Here is an 18,499-nt window from a genome sequence, read left to right as displayed (position 1 = left end):
CTTGCTCACCAGATGGTAGAGTTTTGTCAAGACTGGCTCTCCCAAGGCCGTCAGTAGTTCCAATGGAATGTTGTCTACTCCGGGGGCCTTGTTTCGACTCAGGTCTTTTAGTGCTCTGTCAAACTCTTCACGCAGTATCGTATCTCCCATTTCATCTTCATCTACATCCTCTTCCATTTCCATAATATTGTCCTCAAGTACATCACCCTTGTATAGACCCTCTATATACTCCTTCCACCTTTCTGCTTTCCCTTCTTTGCTTAGAACTGGGTTTCCATCTGAGCTCTTGATATTCATACAAGTGGTTCTCTTTTCTCCTAAGGCCTCTTTCATTTTCCTGTAGGCGGTATCTATCTTACCCCTAGTGAGATAAGCCTCTACATCCTTACATTTATCCTCTAGCCATCCCTGCTTAGCCATTTTGCACTTCCTATCGATCTCATTTCTGAGATGTTTGTATTCCTTTTTGCCTGCTTCGTTTACTGCATTTTTCTATTTTCTCCTTTCATCAATTAAATTCAATATTTCTTCTGTTACCCAAGGATTTCTACTAGCCCTCGTCTTTTTACCTACTTTATCCTCTGCTGCCTTCACTACGTCATCCCTCAAAGCTACCCACTCTTCTTCTACTGTATTTCTTTCCCCCATTCCTGCCATTTGTTCCCTTACGCTCTCCCTGAAACTCTGTACAACCTCTGGTTTAGTAAGTTTATCCAGGTCCCATCTCCTTAAATTCCCACCTTTTTGCAGTATATGAGGTTAGAAATTTCACATAAATATCACCTTCATGAGGCTGTAATTGAGATGGGGTTTTAGTTCCATGTCCATTGTATACATGGCAGTCATTGGCCCATTTTATATAATTCTTGGGTTGTACAGATGTAGAACGTCTGGTTATAAATTTTGCCACAGTCAGTGTATGAAAGGCAAGTGTGCATGTTCCAGTCTATGTCCAAAACCCTGTTTCAGTCTTTTATGAAATTTCACGAAATTTAAGAAAAATAGGAATAAACTGGCGTGCTAGAATACTTCGTAAATAACTGAATTTTGTGTGCTAACTGTGATGTATTCAAGTCTGTAATATGTGTGGTGGGAGCAGGAAGGGGTCTAACTTCTCTGATAAGGTTTGGGCAAGTTCTTGTAGTGTATCGCAACAGATAACATTTCCAGTTGAACATCTGTTACTAATTTTTCCATGATGCCACAACTTCAGCATATTTTCATTCTATACACATATCTTTTATCTTTCATAATGTAGTTTGTAGAATTATCAGTGCTATTTGTAGGTGATGATACACCTCTTAGTGGACATTAATGTGGAGTGTTTCCACCCTTTGTCTCTCCGACAACTGTGCTGGGGACACTCCCAGTGAGGTTCCTGAATGTTGTGGAGGAATGGTAGCCCATTCTACTTGAAGAGCTGAAAATGAAAGAGAGAGTAGTGTTGGATGCTTGGGTTTGGAGTGAAGTTGACATTCTAACACATCCCAGAAGTGTTCCAGGGTATAGGCTGGGACTGTGGGCAGGCCAGACCATTTCAGGGCTGTTACTGTCCACAAACCATTGCCTCACACTTGCTGCTTTGACATGGTGCACTTTCTCGCTGATACAGTCAGTCATCTACGAATTGTTCCTGTACTGTACACGGTACACAATGCTGTAAAATGTGTCCATATCATTCCACATTTAGTGTTTTCTTAAATGCAATAAGGGGGCGATGTGCTAACGACAAAAAAAGAAAACCATACCACAATACGAGGGTGGGTAATAGATTTGGCTCTGGGGCCAGTTTGAGGAAGCAGAGGTTTGCAGAGGGCTGTGCCTTTTAAAAATCATTGCATGCAATAGTTAACTTTGCATTTCAGGAAATATATAAATCGTTTCTCTTTCTATGCTGTTTATCTCATTTTCTCCTGTCCTTTTCTGCTCTTGTGCCTTCATGGGCTCTTGAAGCTCATTTGCATTGGTTTGCTTGTAGGAATATTCTGTCTTGTACTACACTTACCCTCGTACCGCCCCCTTACCCTCGTACCGCCCCCTTACCCTCGTACCGCCCGTCTCTTTCTGTTGCGCCTCGGTATCTACGAGCTTCACATTTAGATGAAAATGAGACTTTCGCTACTGTAAACCCTTTTGTTATACACAAAGGCGTGGATGGTATCGTCGGCCCTGGGAAGTAATGCACTCGTCTCCGCAATGGAATTCTGCTTTTGGAAATTGATAGTACTCTCCAGGCCCAGAAACTACTCAAGGCCCAACTCCTCCATGAATACCATATAAATGTGGAGGCTCACAGGACACTTAACTCGTACTGCGTTGTCATCTACACCTGGCTGTTGGACGGTTTGATGGAGGATGAAATAACTAATTATCTGTAGGATCAAGGTGTTACTGCTGTTCGAGTTATGATTTGGTGCCCACCCGCACATTGTTCCTGACTTTTGACCGGTTAACGCTTCCTACCAAGATAGAGGCAGGCTATGAAGTCATCTCTGTGCGCCCTTACATTCCCAATTCGCTGAGGTGTTATAAATGCCTCCAGTTCATTCATACCAGCACATCATGTAAAAATGCAGCCAAACGTGTCACTTGTTGCAGGGATGCACACTAGGGCACCTGTCCATCTCCTTCACCCCACTGCGTTAATTAACATGGAGAACATGTTGCTTCTTCTTGTTCTTGTTCTTGTTCCATCTATCAAGACGAGTGAGCTGTTCAGGAGATAAGGGTGAAGGAGAAGGTACCTTTTCCTGTTGCTCGAAAACTGTTGGCAAGCCGTAAACCGAATGTCCCTTCATCTGGAATCTACAGCATCATGTTAGCCTCTCCCCATCCCATGAAAAACATGGCTCTGCAAACTTGTGACTTACAATTCAGTTCTATGGTGGTAATGTTGCCTTGCCTTCAAGCTGACACTCCGTCTCCCACTTTCTGGGCTGTAGATTCTGCTACCTGTTCTTCGCTCTCACTGGCAAAGACAGTGGCAACGCAGCCAGTGAACCGTCAATTCAAAAAGGATTATTCACAGGAAGATTTCTGCCAATTGCCAAAAGTGAAAACAATCATCCAAAGACAAACAGTCTTCCCTCTCTCCAACTCGTTGTCCCTCTTTGACTCATCGGTCCTTTTCAACTGACCGACACTGGGGAAGCTTCGTTGATCCCACTGAGTTGCTGGACAAAGGTCCTCCACCTGTGGATTCCAGTGGCCGTCCTCCCTCGATGGCTCGCCCTAAGCGGCCGTCAAGGTGAGTGTTTCTTCTTCATTTTCCAGTGTTCCTAAATTTTATGGCCCTTTTACAATGGAACATCCGTGGCCTTCGGTCGAATAGGGCAGACCTCAAGCTGCTCCTGCGATCGCAATGTCCACTTGTAGTCTGTCTCCAAGAAACCAAGCTATGTCCTCGAGACTAGTTTGCTCTTTCCCATTTTACATCACTATGGATGGACCCTCCTCTTACAGCGGGGATTCCTGATCATGGTGGGGTCATGCTGCTTCTATGAGATGATGTTTGTCATCGTTCGATCCCCTTCCACACCCACCAGCAAGCAGTTGCTGCCCTTGGTTTCCTTCCCGAATTCACCTCTCCCTCTGCACCATTTATATTCCTTCGTCTTTTGTTGTCACTAGGGTGGACCTGATGCAGCTTGTTCTCAGCTTCCTCCACCCTTTCTGCTCCTCGGTGACACCAATGCCCATCATCCCCCTTGCGGCTCGCCTGTCGCCTGCCCGAGAGGTTCCCTTTTGGTGGATCTACTTCATGATCTTAATTATGTGTGCCTTAACACTGGCAAAGCCACATTTCTCTCTGATTCCACACACACATTCCCACTTAGACCTCTCGATCTGCTGTGTCCAGCTCGCTCGACGTCTCGAGTGGTGTGCTCTTTCTGATACTTACTCGAGTGACCACTTCCCTTGTGTGGCTCGCCTGTACAATTGTACCCCACCACAGCGGCCCGCTCATTGGAAATTCTCTCTTGCTGACTGGAGGCTATATTCCTCCTTGGCAGTCTTTGATGAGCGGCCATTTTCCAGCTGTTCTCTTGGTTGCCTAATCATCTATCCCTTGTACTACTACTTCTCCCCATCGGGTCCTGGTTCCTTGGTGGACTATGCTATCCCTTGTACTACTACTTCTCCCCATCGGGTCCTGGTTCCTTGGTGGACTATGGAGTGCAGCAATGCGATTTGTGCCCGACAACGTGCACTTCGTGTATTTCACCAGCTCATTCAACAGTTTTACTTCTTCCTCTCTTGTTTGGGGTGGTCTGCGCCAGCTTTCCAGGACTACCGCCCACTCCCCGATCCCTGGTCTGACTGTGGCGGGAAACGTGATAGTCGACCCTGTCGATGTTTCCAATGCTTTGGGCCAGTACTTTGCTGAGGTTTCCATCTCCACCCACTACCATCCTGCCTTCCTTCCTCGGAAACAGGCGGAGGCGGCTTGTGCAAATCCCTTTTCTCTCTTTGAATTGAGAATGCTACAATACTCCTTTTACTGCGAGGGAGCTCGAGCGTGCTCTCTCCTTATCCATGTCTTCTGCTCCTGGGCCCGATACATCCTCATGCTGCAGAATCTTCCTCCTGCTGAGAAAACACCTTCTCCTCGATACCTACAACAGTATTTGGATTGATGGTGTATTTCCCACACTTTGGCATGAAGCTATTATTGTTCCCCTACCTAAGACTGGTAAAGATAAATCTCTTCCTTCCAGCTATTGTCGAATTTCCCTTACCAGCAGTGTATGTAAGGTGATGGAACACATGATCAATGGTCGATTAGTGTGGTCGCTGGGGTCACACCAAATTCTCACTAACGCTTAATGTGGGTTCCGAAAGCGCCGCTCAGTGGTTGATCATCTCATCACCCTGTCAATGTTCATCTTGAATAATTTTCTGCAGAAGCAACAAACAGTGGCTGTATTGTTTGATTTGGAGAAAGCCTATGATACCTGTTGGTGGACAGGCATTCTATGTACTATGCACACATGGGGCCTTCACGGTCATCTTCCCACTTTCATCCGGGAATTTTTAACAAACCGAGATTTCTGGGTACGTGTGGGTTCCTTCTTATTCCCCACCTTTTCACAGGAGAACGGGGTGCCTCAGGACTCCGTACTGAGTGTCGTCCTCTTCGCCATAGCCATCAACCCAATTATGGACTGCCTTCCAGCTGGCATTTCTGGCTCTCTTTTTCGTTGACGGCTTTGATATTTCTTACAGCTCCCAGCGGACGTGTCTCCTGCAATGCTATCTTCAGCATTATCTGGACCGTCTCTATTCGTGGAGTGTTACAAATGGTTTCCGCTTTTCTGCTACCAAATCCGTTTGCGTCAACTTCTGGCAGTACAATGCGTTTCTTCCACCGTCCCTTGCGACTGGGCCAAAATGCTCTCCCATTTGTGGACGCAACTAAGTTCTTAGGGCTTACGTTTGATAGGAAACTCAGTTGGTCTCCCCACGTGTCCTACAAGGCTGCACGATGCACCCGGTCCCTCAATGTCCTTCGTGTATTGAGTGGTACCTTCTGGGGAGCTGACCAGACTGTCCTCCGCCTCTATCAATCTCTTGTCTGTTCCACGTTGGATTATGGATGCATTGTCTACTTCTCTGCACAGCCATCAATCTTATGCTGTCTAAATACAATACACCATTTGGGGATCCGTCTCACCACTGGTGCCTTCCGTACTAGCCCAGTTGAGAGTCTCCACGCAGAAGCCTGTCCTACCAATGTCATACCGACGCGACATCCTACTCAGTAGGTATGTGTGTCTGCTTTCTTCCATGCCAGGCTATCTAATCTTTGGCCCATGTTTTGGTGACATTCTTCACTGCCAATCTGAGATGTACGTTTCTTATCTGCGGCCTCCCGGTGTCCGCTTTCGTCACCTGCTTCAGCACCTGCAGTTCACACTTTCCGCCACTTTCCGAATGGGTGAGAGCACTTCACCACCTTGGCTTCAAGCACAGTTTTGTGTTCATTTTGGCTCAACTGGTTCCTGAAGAGTTTGACTCCTGAGCTGACCTATCGCTGCAAATTTCTTGAACTTCGCTCATAACTTGCTGATAGCATATTTTTGTACACTGATGGTTCCGAGTCCGCCCACAGTGTTGGCTGTGTTTTTGTCGTCAGGATGATAGTTTCAATACCGTTTTCTCGACCAGTGCACAATTTTTACCACACAGCTTTTTGCCCTCTTTTAGGCTGTTCAGTACTTCCAGAGGCACCAGCTCACTCACTGTGTGATCCCTTCAGAGTTTAGATGATCCAGATCCAGTCCACCCCATCGTTCGATGGATCCAGGACTGCCTCTATTTGTTCCCAGATGGGGGACACAAGGTGATGTTCATGTGGGTTTCTGGCCATGTTAGTGTGCCTAGGAATGATGCTGCAGCCAAGGCCGCAGTCCATCTCGGTCTGCCCACCTCTTACTCTGTTCCCTCGCAAGATATTCGTACTTTTCTCTATCAGCGTAACTGTCACTTTGGCATGACCATTGGTGCTCCCTTCATGGAAACAAACCTCTCCCAACAGCCTGGTCGACTTCCTTCCGGTCGTCTCGCCGTGAGGAAGTATTGTTAGCTTGGTTGCGAATAGGGCACTGCCGCTTTAGTCACTGCTACTTGTTGAGTGGCGACCCTGCACCCAGCTGTCCTTTCTGTAGCCCCCATTTTAGCCACTTATGTGTCAGGGTCGGGCTACCGCCCGCTTTGCCACACATTTTAGCGGATCATATGCAAGCTGTGGCTTACGTTTTAAGGTTTTAAAAAATTTATGACAAAAGAGATTTGATTTCTACTTGGTGACTCTGGTGTCTTGCCAATGTCTTTTCTTCCATAATGTCTTTATGTTTTAGATTTGTTTTTCCTTTCTTTTTGTATTGGACCTTGAAACGATTTTTTACCCTCGCAGTCCCAGCTTTCTATGGTTCTATACTGGGCACTTATGACCTTAGATGTTGGTGTGCACTAATAACCCCTCCCCCCCCCCCCCCCTCAAAAAAAAAAAAAAAAAAAAAAAAAAAAAAAAAAAAAAAAAAACCCTTCTGTACTTCACTGTTGCCACTACATATATGGCAAGTAAAATTCTCTAGGCAGTCACTAAACCCAGTTCTTCTGGATTGACTTTTGTACTCCATGCTTTTTAACTCCTTACATAAAGTCATTGTGGTAACTAGACTACTGATAACACTTTGGAACTTGAGTGATTCCTTCTACTGATTTCAAAAAATTTGTTACAACCACCCTCCACAGTGTTCAATGGTCCCTCACTGTCAGTACATGAGGTCTGCCTGGTTTTTGTTTAGCTGTGGCTCCTTTGCATTTCCCTTCATAATCACACCATTAACATTTGAGTTTCACAGCTTAAGGAGGGGTGAAATGTCCTTGAGAGATTTTTTGTTGACATTCAACAACTAGTTCACATTTGAAGTTTGTGAATTCACACAACTGATCCATTCTGCGTATTACTGCTTGTCTGCTGACAACACAACTCTGTGCCTCTTTTTGTACTGTCAGGCCTGCTTCTTGTGACATATGTTGATGAGTTCTGTATTATGTAGGAGTGTCCAGATACATGTGATCAGATAGTATATAATGAACTAAGATGTAGTAAATCTAAATTCAGCAGATCAGATTAATCCGTGCTTAAAAACTGAACCAGAGAAGTATGTAGAATTATACCTGACACCAAATTGCAAAACTGCATACATTTTTGAGTAATAAATAAATAAATAAATCTACATACATACATGAATAATGTTACCAGTAAACTGGGTACTGCTCTGACCTATTAGTCTTATGTCTGTGTGTAATTTGGCCATTGTACTTGCGGGATGCTAAATTCTCCTAAAAAGAAGCTGGGAAAGTAAACTCCTCAAGTAGTCTTGCAAGCTTATGTTACAAACAGGAATAAACTCAATAGGCGTAGACCAATGAAGAGACAGGACTTTCTACTTGCTGCTCCTATTTTGATTTCTGTGTTCTGATACATGTTTTCTGGCAATTCTGAAATCACTTCCATGGAGCAAGGTGGTTCAGTGATTAACGCCCATTGTCTCATTCTGGAGGAATAAGGTTTAAGTCTCCCAATTGGCCATCCTGGTCTAGGCTTTATGTAGTTTCTTTAGGATCTTGTAAATTATCTTAGTAGTGTTGCTTACTGAAGGCTAATAGCTAGATGGCCCAGAGAGAGAGAGAGAGAGAGAGAGAGAGAGAGAGAGAGAGAGAGAGAGAGAGAGAGATCAGATCACTTTGATCACTGTTTAGTGTCAGAAGTCAAGTTGGAGTATGTACCCATTCTTGCATTAGAAATTTGAATTAATGAATCACCACTAGGAAGAAAATTTTGAATGTGAACAGCCAGCCCGAATGATAGTGAGAGATCATTCAATTGAGAGATATAATAACTGTGGAAGACTAACATACACACTCTTCGTGTATTGATAAGATGATTAAATTTCATAAAATACAGTTCTTTGAAGCTGATTTATTTGTGAGTACACTCGTATCCGGCAGTGATACATGACTGTAATTGGAATAAAATGCAAACAAAATTTAGTGTTAACAGTTATGCCTCCTATTTCTTGTGCTGATACACAGATTGCATTCCATAAGTAATGCAACCAATTTATTTCTGACACAATGGTACACCACAGCGTGTTATAACTGGCTGGGCTAAGTGGAGGGGAGTATTAACTTCAAAACGCTCTTTGTGTCATTTGGCTGCAAAGTGCTGGAGAGTCAGGACGTGCGTTTCAGTCAACCCCGTTTTGAGTTTATGTAACACGGCACAATGGATCATTCTGTAGAGCAACGGTACATTATCGGATTTTGCATTTAGCTTGGGAAGTCCACCACCGAAACGTTTCCATTACTTCAGCAAGCCTTTGAGACTGATTACTTGTTCAGATCACAAGTTTTCCGATGGCACAAGTCATTCATGATGGGCCAAGAGATCATCACCAACGAACCTCGCAGTGGATGGCCATCAACTGCACGAGTCGACAGAAATGTGACACGTGCACGATTGTTTGAACTATGACAAATGGCTGATACTTCAGTAGATAGCACAAACTCTAAACATGTCAAAAACAACTGTTTTCTGCATTGTGACTGAAGATTTGAACATGAGAAAGGTGTTTACCAAACTCGTCCCAAAAGTGTTGACCGATGAACACAAGCACATGCGAGTGCTTTGGTGCCGAGAAATGTTGGAAATGTGTGAAAATGATCCTCGTTTTTTAAACTTAGTTATCACTAGTGATGAGTCATGGATTTTTGAGTACGACCCCGTGACAAAAAGGCAGAGTTCAGAGTGGCACACCCCATCGTCGCCATGTCCCAAGAAGGCGCACATGAGCAAGTCCAGGATTAAAACCATGCTCATTGTCTTCTTTTATGTCAGAGGCATTGTCCACCATGAACTCGTAGCTACTGGGACTACAGTGAACTCGGCTTTCTACTTGGAAGTGCACAAAAGACTGAAAAGGAGGGTCTCATGCTGCCAAAGCGACATCAAGGCCACGTGGAAAGTTCACCATGACAATGTGCTGAGTCACAGTGCCTTCATTGTCAATGACTTCCTGGCCAGGACCAAGACCCCATGAAAAGTCATGAAAGGAAAACATTGGGACACGATTGAAAGCACCCAGACACATGTTACATCAGCTCTAAAGGACATTCTGGAAAAGACATTCCAGGATGCCATACAGGCATGGAAACACCGCCTCCAGAAGTGTATTGGCGCAAGAGGGTGTGATTTTGAAAATTTTTGATTATTTGTACAAATATATTCAATAAATGATTTTTTTATGAAGGCAGCGGTGGTGGTGCGATTGGTGCTTCTGCTTTAAATCTACTTTCACTGCCTTATGGCTTTAGGCAGTCTAGCATAATTGTTCGTTCAGCAGGACGTCCATTCTAATTTTAACTTGTCACTTATAGCAGTGGTAATACTTGAAACAGAAGGCTTACTATAACCAGAACTAAACAGCATTGAAATCTTAATTCTGAATGGAATGTGTACCAGAAATATTTGTTCAACAACAGCATCGGTAGTGTACTTCTTGCCTTAAAAACACTAATGTCAAATGGGATAAATTCAGAGTCAGAATACAAGATCATTAGGTTCAGTAAACAGTCCTTAAAGTACCAGAAGTAGTAACAAAGTTTCTGTTGACCACTCACATAAAATATCAAAGTCAGGAGTGCTTCTGGGAAAGCTTGACAAACATTGCATATAAATGTCCTAATCAATTACTCCAGCTATAAGCTGAGAGAGAAACATATATAGAATTGGTGGCAGTGCAGCAAATGTCTTTCTGAGATTTGTATTTAGCAGTTGGCTAGACAAACATCAAATGAGGGGGAACACATTAGATCTGCTGGAAACAAACAAGCCCAAACTTCCATGTTAAATTAAAAAAGAATTACAGACCATTAGGCTATTGGAACAACATTTATCACTTACAGAACCAAGATATTTGTTCTTACCTACTATGACAGCAAAAATAGTACTAACGTTTTCTGCAGCCAGTAATGAGTGGTCTCCTGAAGGGAGGAAAATGTAGAGAATATGTTGTACATATGCTGATGTATTGCTGACAACATGTAGTTAATTTCATGGCATGGAAGATAGTGAGGGATGGGAACAACCCACAATAATTAAATACCAACATAAAGGTATCAAGGTCACTGACAGAGCTGCGTGTCAGATTCAAAGCTGAATAATGCCCATAAAGATCCAAGATGAGCAACAGAGAAACATTGAAAACTGAATAATGCCCAAAAAGATCCAAGATGAGCAATAGAGAAACATTCAGTGAACTTGCAACAAAATCTGACCTGTGAGGCTGTTCTGGTTTGGTTCTGTGTAAGTTGTCATCTGTTCAAGTGCTCATTGATTGTGCAACAAAACAGGAAGAATATAAAAGGAAATTTCACAAGACAGAATACATCATTTCAGCTAATTTTACCAGAGAGGATTGCAGAACTGTCATCGCATGGATACAGAAATGATGATTGTAGAAATATGTCAGCACAGAATTAGAATACCATTGCAGTCACTTGAGAGAGGAGAGACCAGATGCAAAATAACTGACCTTTTTTCTAGTAACATTCTTTAGCAGGTCACTGGAACAATGGAGGGTCCTACATGATTAGAAAAAGGCAAATTTTTTTCCAGGCGTTAAGAAGGGTTACAGAGTGGATGTACAGAACTCCTAGACCTGTGTCCCTCACATATGTTTGTTTTAGAACTGCAGAACATATTTTCGATTTGTGAATGATTAGTTCCTTTGAAGACTGAATAGCTCCTGTGTAAGAGTGAACACAGATTCCACGAGCATCAAATGTATCGAAATTGAGCTTTCACTTTGTTAATGAGATCCAGTAGGTTGTAGAGAGTAGAGGCCACATTGGTAACTTGTTTGTTGACTTTGAGGTAGCCTTAGATACATTACTACAGTGTAGTTTAGTAAACAAAATGTGTTTCAGAATAGGTATGTGATTGTATTGAAGACTTCAAAGGAAATAGTACTTAGAATGTTACAAGCAAAAGTAGTGTTAATTTTAGCTCAAGAAATTATAAATGAATTACGTGCCTGATAAAAATTGTAACTTTCGGGCTGTTTGCAAATGTACAGGGTGCTGGCCACAATCATAAATACATATTATGTAAGGTGCATAAGGTGAAGAAATTGGATTCCATTTTACTACACAATCAGTGATTGTTCACTGGAATGGAACACAACTGTAAAGTATCCAACCATGGTAATTCAAGGTGGAATAACTGCCCAAATCTACTTTAGTGGAAGACAGATGATAGACCAAGATTTATCAGATGAATCCAAGAAAGTGTAATTTATCTATGGAAGCATTTTTGTAAAAGTCATTCTTAAAACAAGTCGCAAGTGTTGTTAATTGGGCTGGATTTCTTACCAAGTTGAATCAGAAATAGCTTAAAGATGTGCACAATTCTTGACAGGTTTTTTAGTCAGTGTGTGTAAATCATTTGTAATAAAAGTACTGCTAAAATTAGAAATATTTCGGCATAGAGTGTGGGAATGATGATCAGATTTCTCACATAGCATCTGTTAATGAAACAGGATAAAACAAAATATTTCTTATGTTCTGTTGGGCCCGCAGCATAGTATACATCAGTATAAGACATTGAAAATTAATGCTCCAAAACCAGCTGCGATAAAGTAATATGTTTTTTAATATTTTACACAACAGGCCTGTTACAGCTTATTGCCATTATCAAGCGACATATAGTTGGAAGTGATGACACATTGCATCTATAGTAAAGTATTTCTGTCATGTCTTGGCAAGTATAATACTTCTTGTAGTTACTGAACTGTCAACATATCCGACAAAAACATATTTTTACATTTTGTAACTACAAAAAGTATTATACTTACCAAGATATGACAGGTAGACTTTACTATAGATGCAATATGTCATCACTTTCAACTAGACATCACTTGATAATGGCTGAGAGTCGAAACAGGCCTGTTGTATAAAATATTAATAAAAGTATATAACCTCATTGGAGCTAGTTTTGGAGCATTAATTTTGATTTAAAATATTTGTTACAGCGGAAAACCTCCACCACACACTATGCTGTGGCTTATGGAGTAAAATGTAGATTTAACTGTAAAAATGGTGTCCAGCATGTGTCTGTACATGCAAAAGATTTAATTGAATTCGTATGTGGAGAGTAAATTGTACCCATTGATATCTAGTGATGTGTAATAAAAGTTAATGGTGATGATAGATGTGAACCTACTGAGACAGCATGTTTTGCACATCAGCTGTAATTAAAGTAAGCGATCTGAAGAAGACATTTTTTGGACATCCTTGTTCAGTTTACATTTCTCACAGTGAACAGCGCCGCAGTGGGATCATCCATAAAGACTGACGGTGTGTAGCTAGGGAACTATGTAAAAGGATTATCACTCAGTTGTGTGAAAAATTATGTTGGTAATAGAAGTGATTGAGTGTGGTCCACTGAAGCATTGGCAGACATAGTATGACAGTTGCCTGAATCATATAGTCATCAGAAAGAAAACCACAGTTTCACCACTAAAAGCTAGTCTCCAAAAGCTGGTCCATTAAATGAGAATACGCAACAAACTTCTAGAGACAATTGTCAATGTCTAAATTGATAAGTGTTCTTTTTGTGTAGCTAGGGTGTGATTCCTTGGCATCGTGAGATACAGAAAAGTATCGATTATGAGTGAGTGCTACAAGAAGACACTTGACTTAAGTTGAAGGTCTGAGTTGTCTTCAGCCATATCAGAACGTTCCTTTTTCATTTAAGTTTGATAACATAAGAATTTAACTACTCTTGTGAGCTGTGAGTTTATAACATCATTTGATTTGACTGTGTAATTACACACAGCACACAATGCAGGTGCGGCACTGAGGACTCTCATCTTGTAGGGTGTGTAAAAAGTGTCCTGTTCGAGATTTGTGAGACTGTGCTGTGTGTGTAACATTTTTCATATAATATTGTATTTGTAGTTTTACAAAAGTGTCATATTTATTGAGTCTAGTTTTTATGAGATTGACATGTAGTCTTCTCATCACTGAAAACATGAATGCTGTTTCAACAAAATCTGTTTATGAAGTAGAAATGGTGCTTTAAATCAGTCTTATTTGTATCAAAATGAATATAAAGCATGTCATAAAATGAATAACTCTTACATTTTGTAACTATATAAGAAAATTTTAAATTTATTGCCTTTATTTGTGAACAGTGATCTATGGACTTAAGTGCAGATTTATGAACATTAGACTACTTATTCCTCCATCTCATCCTTTCACCTCGTGAAAGGTTATTATAAATCAAATTTTAGTGTCTCTACATAGAATGCATTGTAATCTGTCAAGAGTGTTAGCTTCTTTTATTCAATATCCTTCCCTACCCCCATCCTGCCCTCTCCCCCTGTATGGCTAAATAATACCAGTACTGCCATTTGCGCACACCAGGCAGTAAATCACACATATTTATACATCTTTTTTCACAAATAAGTGCAACACAAGAGCACGAGATAAATAAAATTCTTTTAGGTAGTTATACATGAAACTTGATCAGAGATGTGTGTGTACTATTCATTTGGATGTTTATTGGCTGGTGTATATTAAACTTTCATGAATGTATCTAAAGATCTTGTTTGCTCCAGTGTGACTTCTATGTCTGTACATTTCTCTTTTTCCATGTGATGTTTTTGAACATTCTGCAGTTATTCTCAGTATTCTATGTACTATTAATTTACTGTGTACAAATTAAATTTCCAAAAATTGCACATTTTCATTTTTAAGGGCCCTGTGGTCACACAACTGCCAGGAGCACCATCAGCTATAAAAATTTTAAAGGTAAATGATGGTGTTAATCTGTCTTGGGACCCTCCACCAAATGAAGTCATTATAGAGTATTCTGTATATCTTGCAGTACGCAGTGCCACTTCTCAAGTACGGGTAAGATTTTCAATATGTGTAACTTTACACTGCTTCTTTGTGTAGCATCTAGCATTTGAATAAAGTAACTGAAATTGTTAATTTCATATTTGTTGTAAATTTTGTTGTACATATTCATAGAAGTGGAGAAAAAAAATTAATCGTAAATGAGTTTGTAGAAAAATACTCTTTGCATCTGTGCAGAGCTACTAGTTTGTGAATGGTAGTAAATAAACGTAAATTTCTGTGTGCCTTGACTAACGTCAGTTTTTGATATGCTTATAAATTGTTGTTTTCAGGGAGAAAATAAAACTGTCTTGAGTACATCCACCCAGTTAGCTTTTATGAGAGTCTATTGTGGACCTAACAGTAACTGCAGGATAGAACCTCATCAAATTGCTGAAGCTCACATTGATAAAAACACAAAGCCTGCCATTATATTCAGAATAGCTGCTCGAAATGAGAGGGGATACGGACCAGCTACACAAGTGAGGTGGCTTCAAGGTATGTTTTTCTTCAATATATTATATGCATTAGGCTTAGAAAATTGTTGTTCCACCTAAGTACAGCACAGTGTGTTGTGAATTGTGTTTGGAAACATCTGCCACAGACAGATTGTATAGGTTCCCAAACTGGAACTCACTATTAGTAGTTACATAAACTTCTGTTCTATACACACTCTCTCTACAGTATGCACTTCACCTGTCCAGTAGCATAACTTCTATAGTTCTTCAGTTTGAGGCTTGTGATGAACTCGTTAGGTTTATTAATGATCAGAAATGTAATGTACACTGCTGGCCTTTAAAAATACAACACCAGGAAGAATAGCAAACAAATAAAATTTTACTTATGGTGTGTATAGAGCACACTAGGATAAATACATAATTAAATTTGTAGGAGTGCATAGGGTGTGAAATTTAGTGCACAGAGCTGGCACATCTGGTAGGAACAGCAGTTCTGACTGAGCGGGGTATTGGATCAGACTAAGCTTGGATGACAGATACAGGTACATTGTTCCGTGCTGCTTCAGCTGTAAGCCAGAGCTCATAAACTGTAATGGCTGGTGGGTGGTGGCATGTCAGTCTATTTGTCACCCATGACAAGATACTTAAAATTGTGCTCTTGCATGTAGTATACTTTGTGCCAATGTGCATGCTGCCTTCAGTGTGTTGCAATTTTAATGGCCGTCAGTGTAGTATAAATTTGCTGCTGGGGAAAATTAAACAATCAAAGGGAATGGTCAGTTTTGAACATGATTTCATAACCACACTCATCAGTGGATGAATACATATTAAAATATAATTCTTGCCTAGAAAATTATTCATTTGCAACTTTTCTTATTTATGTTACATTGGTGAGAAACGTGAATCTGAGACTTTGTGGTTCACTGTTGGTTCATACAAACAATATGACACTAAATTTTTTAAGTTAATGGTGTCCATGAAGCATAGATTATAAACAACTATCTGACAGAAGGAAATTTGGAGTCGCAGAAGTTTATGCTTGTAGATGGTATCAAATCAAGAATAAATTAAAGAACACCAGTTCTACATACCTAATCTTCAGATGATTGAACCAGGGTAGTTTTCATTGACTGGAGCCGAAGTTTGTGCAGTATGTGCAAGAGAAATGGAATGAAGACCCCCTGATTATTCAGGAAGTTAACAGAAGTGTGAAGGCACTGGAAATAGAGGAATTTTCTGACAGTGTGCAGCATGGAATTGAAAACAAGCACTGGCTGGTGTGCGAGGATAATGAAGATTGCAGAGCTTACGTTATGCTGAAGAACTGCCCCAGCTCAGCAACTTCCCATGGCGTTTGAGAAAAACTACTTACTTTTCAGTGCCACATTATCAGTGTAAGGAAACTGCACAACTGCTAAGCTAATTTATTTTGATGTTCTTCCAGATACTACAGTTATCATAGAGGATGCTGCTATAACAAGCTCTGCCAATGAAAATCCCAGAATAACAGTAATGTTTGGTGCTCTGACAAATGGTAGGAAGCTGCCCCTTCATTCTTCAGAGGGAAACCATACGAAAGATAAACTACCTACAGGACTCCTCTTCAGGTCTCAAGGAAAGGGATGCTTCATTGGTTGTTGGTCGAAGGTTGTTTCCAACAGAATACCAGCGTATTTTATTAATAGAAGAAAAATGTTGGTGCTGACACCTTTCAGGGCACACGTCACTCAGGAAACTAAGCATATGATATCAAATTTCAACACAGACCTAGTAATAATTCCTAGTTGCTTGTTCTCAAAGCCTCAAGCAGTGGATGTTGTGAACAGACCTTTCTAGGTTCACATCTGACAGCTTTAATGAGTGGCTTGCTCAAGAAGCTATCGACATCTGTCCTTGTGCAGTGGACCCTAAATGCCTGGAGAAGAATCTAAGGTGACTCCATAATGAAATAGTTCAAAAAGTGCTGCGTATCAAGTGGTACAGAAGACCATGAAGGATAAAATGGCAGTAGCAGAGTGATAGAGTTCCAGAAAATATTGTAACTTCCGTGCCAAGCGAAAATATATACATCTACAAAAGTCTTGAGGGGACAAAAAACTGTGGATGCAGTTCAGCACTAATAACTTGACAATGAAGTATGCATTCATGTGTTTAAATAAAGAAGACTGCCGTATGAGAGAGAAACCATAGAGGCGACCAAAAGACAAATTTCCAATTGTTTGCAACAAAGATCTCTCTATTTATTGACCAACTATTTTTGGGCTTTGCCATCTTTCAAAAGCTGCATGTTGCTGAAAACAAAATTTTGTGAGCAGATGCTTCAAATGTGGATAATTAAGATATCAGTAACTCTGTGGCTCAGATGTTAAGAAAAGTACTGTATGCATTGTCCAGACATCCAACCTGAAATTAGTATGTGTTAAGGGTGAGGGTGCTATTTGCCTTGGGATGGAGGAAGTAATGTTCACAGGCAAGCAAGGCCTGTTCACCAGTTAACTCAGGCAAATACTTGTAAAAAAAATTATGATTATCAACTATGAGATTTTGGGCATTTGTCATCATCTTTCATGAACAGTTCATTAGATAACCACATTTTATTCATAAGATCTACTGAATATATATGGTCTTATGTCCTTGGTGTGCAGATGGTTACATATGTTGAGACATGAGTTTCATATGTAAATGTAAATATGAAATAATAATAGTTATACTCTAAGCAGCTTTCAGATACGTTGTTTTGACCATCATCAGTGAAGCCCTGATTTGGCTCATATCAATTGCTGCCTCTTCTCCAAGATAAAAAAAAAAAAAACTTGCTGTTGTCGTATCATTTTGAAATTAGTAAGGAGCTTTAAGATGATGCCAAATGATAAACAAGTCACTGGTAGCAATGTTCTATGTTGAGGGTATTCAGATTCTTAACCACTGCTACAGCAACTTCATGTCTCAGGAAATTATGCCGAGTAATAATTTAATATTTAACATGTATGTAATAAAGTGTCATCATGTTGCCAGTGTTTTCTGAAGTACCCAGTGGAAGCTTACTTTTCAAATTTATCTTCTATGTGGCTGTACATTGATTGGATAATGGGAAGTAGTGAACCTGAGCCGTGGTAAGTCATATGGCATATAATAGACATAAACAAGTTTCCATTGAAATCCTATTGTGCAAATTATTTGATAACTGATTCCTCTTGTAGGTGTATTCTGCATACAAATGATAAATTTATTGTTCTGCATGGGCACAATAGCACTGCAGAGTAGTCACTGTCTGAGCGAATGTAACTGCTAGCTGCCAGTGAGTCGACTACCACCTGGGGAGAAGAATCTCACATTGGCGAATGAATCTCAATGTATTTGTGGGGGAGCGGAGTGCCCAAACACTGTGTGGAGAATGAGCACATAGGAAAGCACAACACGTGACCAATGAAGGTGACTGACAACTGAGCACACAGAAACAGAGCACTGTGTGAGGCGAAGGCTTGATCCGTGGGCATCGGAATCGGCGTTAGATCTGCTGGGCCAGGCCTATTTACACTGGTGAATAAACTCCTGGCTCAATGGGTCTG

The 18,499-nt window shown here is 40.8% G+C and overlaps 1 protein-coding gene across 2 annotated transcripts in view; it reads left to right on the top strand.

Moving 5' to 3' along the window:
• Nucleotides 1-18,499, top strand: part of LOC126297580 (host cell factor 2) — a 234,210-nt gene that overhangs the window by 188,998 nt on the left and 26,713 nt on the right. For both annotated transcript variants that reach the window (XM_049988548.1, XM_049988547.1), the window contains exons 15-16: nt 14,332-14,487; nt 14,766-14,970. In XM_049988548.1, coding sequence (XP_049844505.1) covers nt 14,332-14,487; nt 14,766-14,970 — 361 coding nt within the window. The remainder of the gene's footprint in view (nt 1-14,331; nt 14,488-14,765; nt 14,971-18,499) is intronic.

This window comes from Schistocerca gregaria, chromosome X (assembly GCF_023897955.1).
Source record: "Schistocerca gregaria isolate iqSchGreg1 chromosome X, iqSchGreg1.2, whole genome shotgun sequence".
Lineage (NCBI taxonomy): Eukaryota > Metazoa > Arthropoda > Insecta > Orthoptera > Acrididae > Schistocerca > Schistocerca gregaria.
This window is presented reverse-complemented; position numbering and strand designations above follow the sequence as displayed.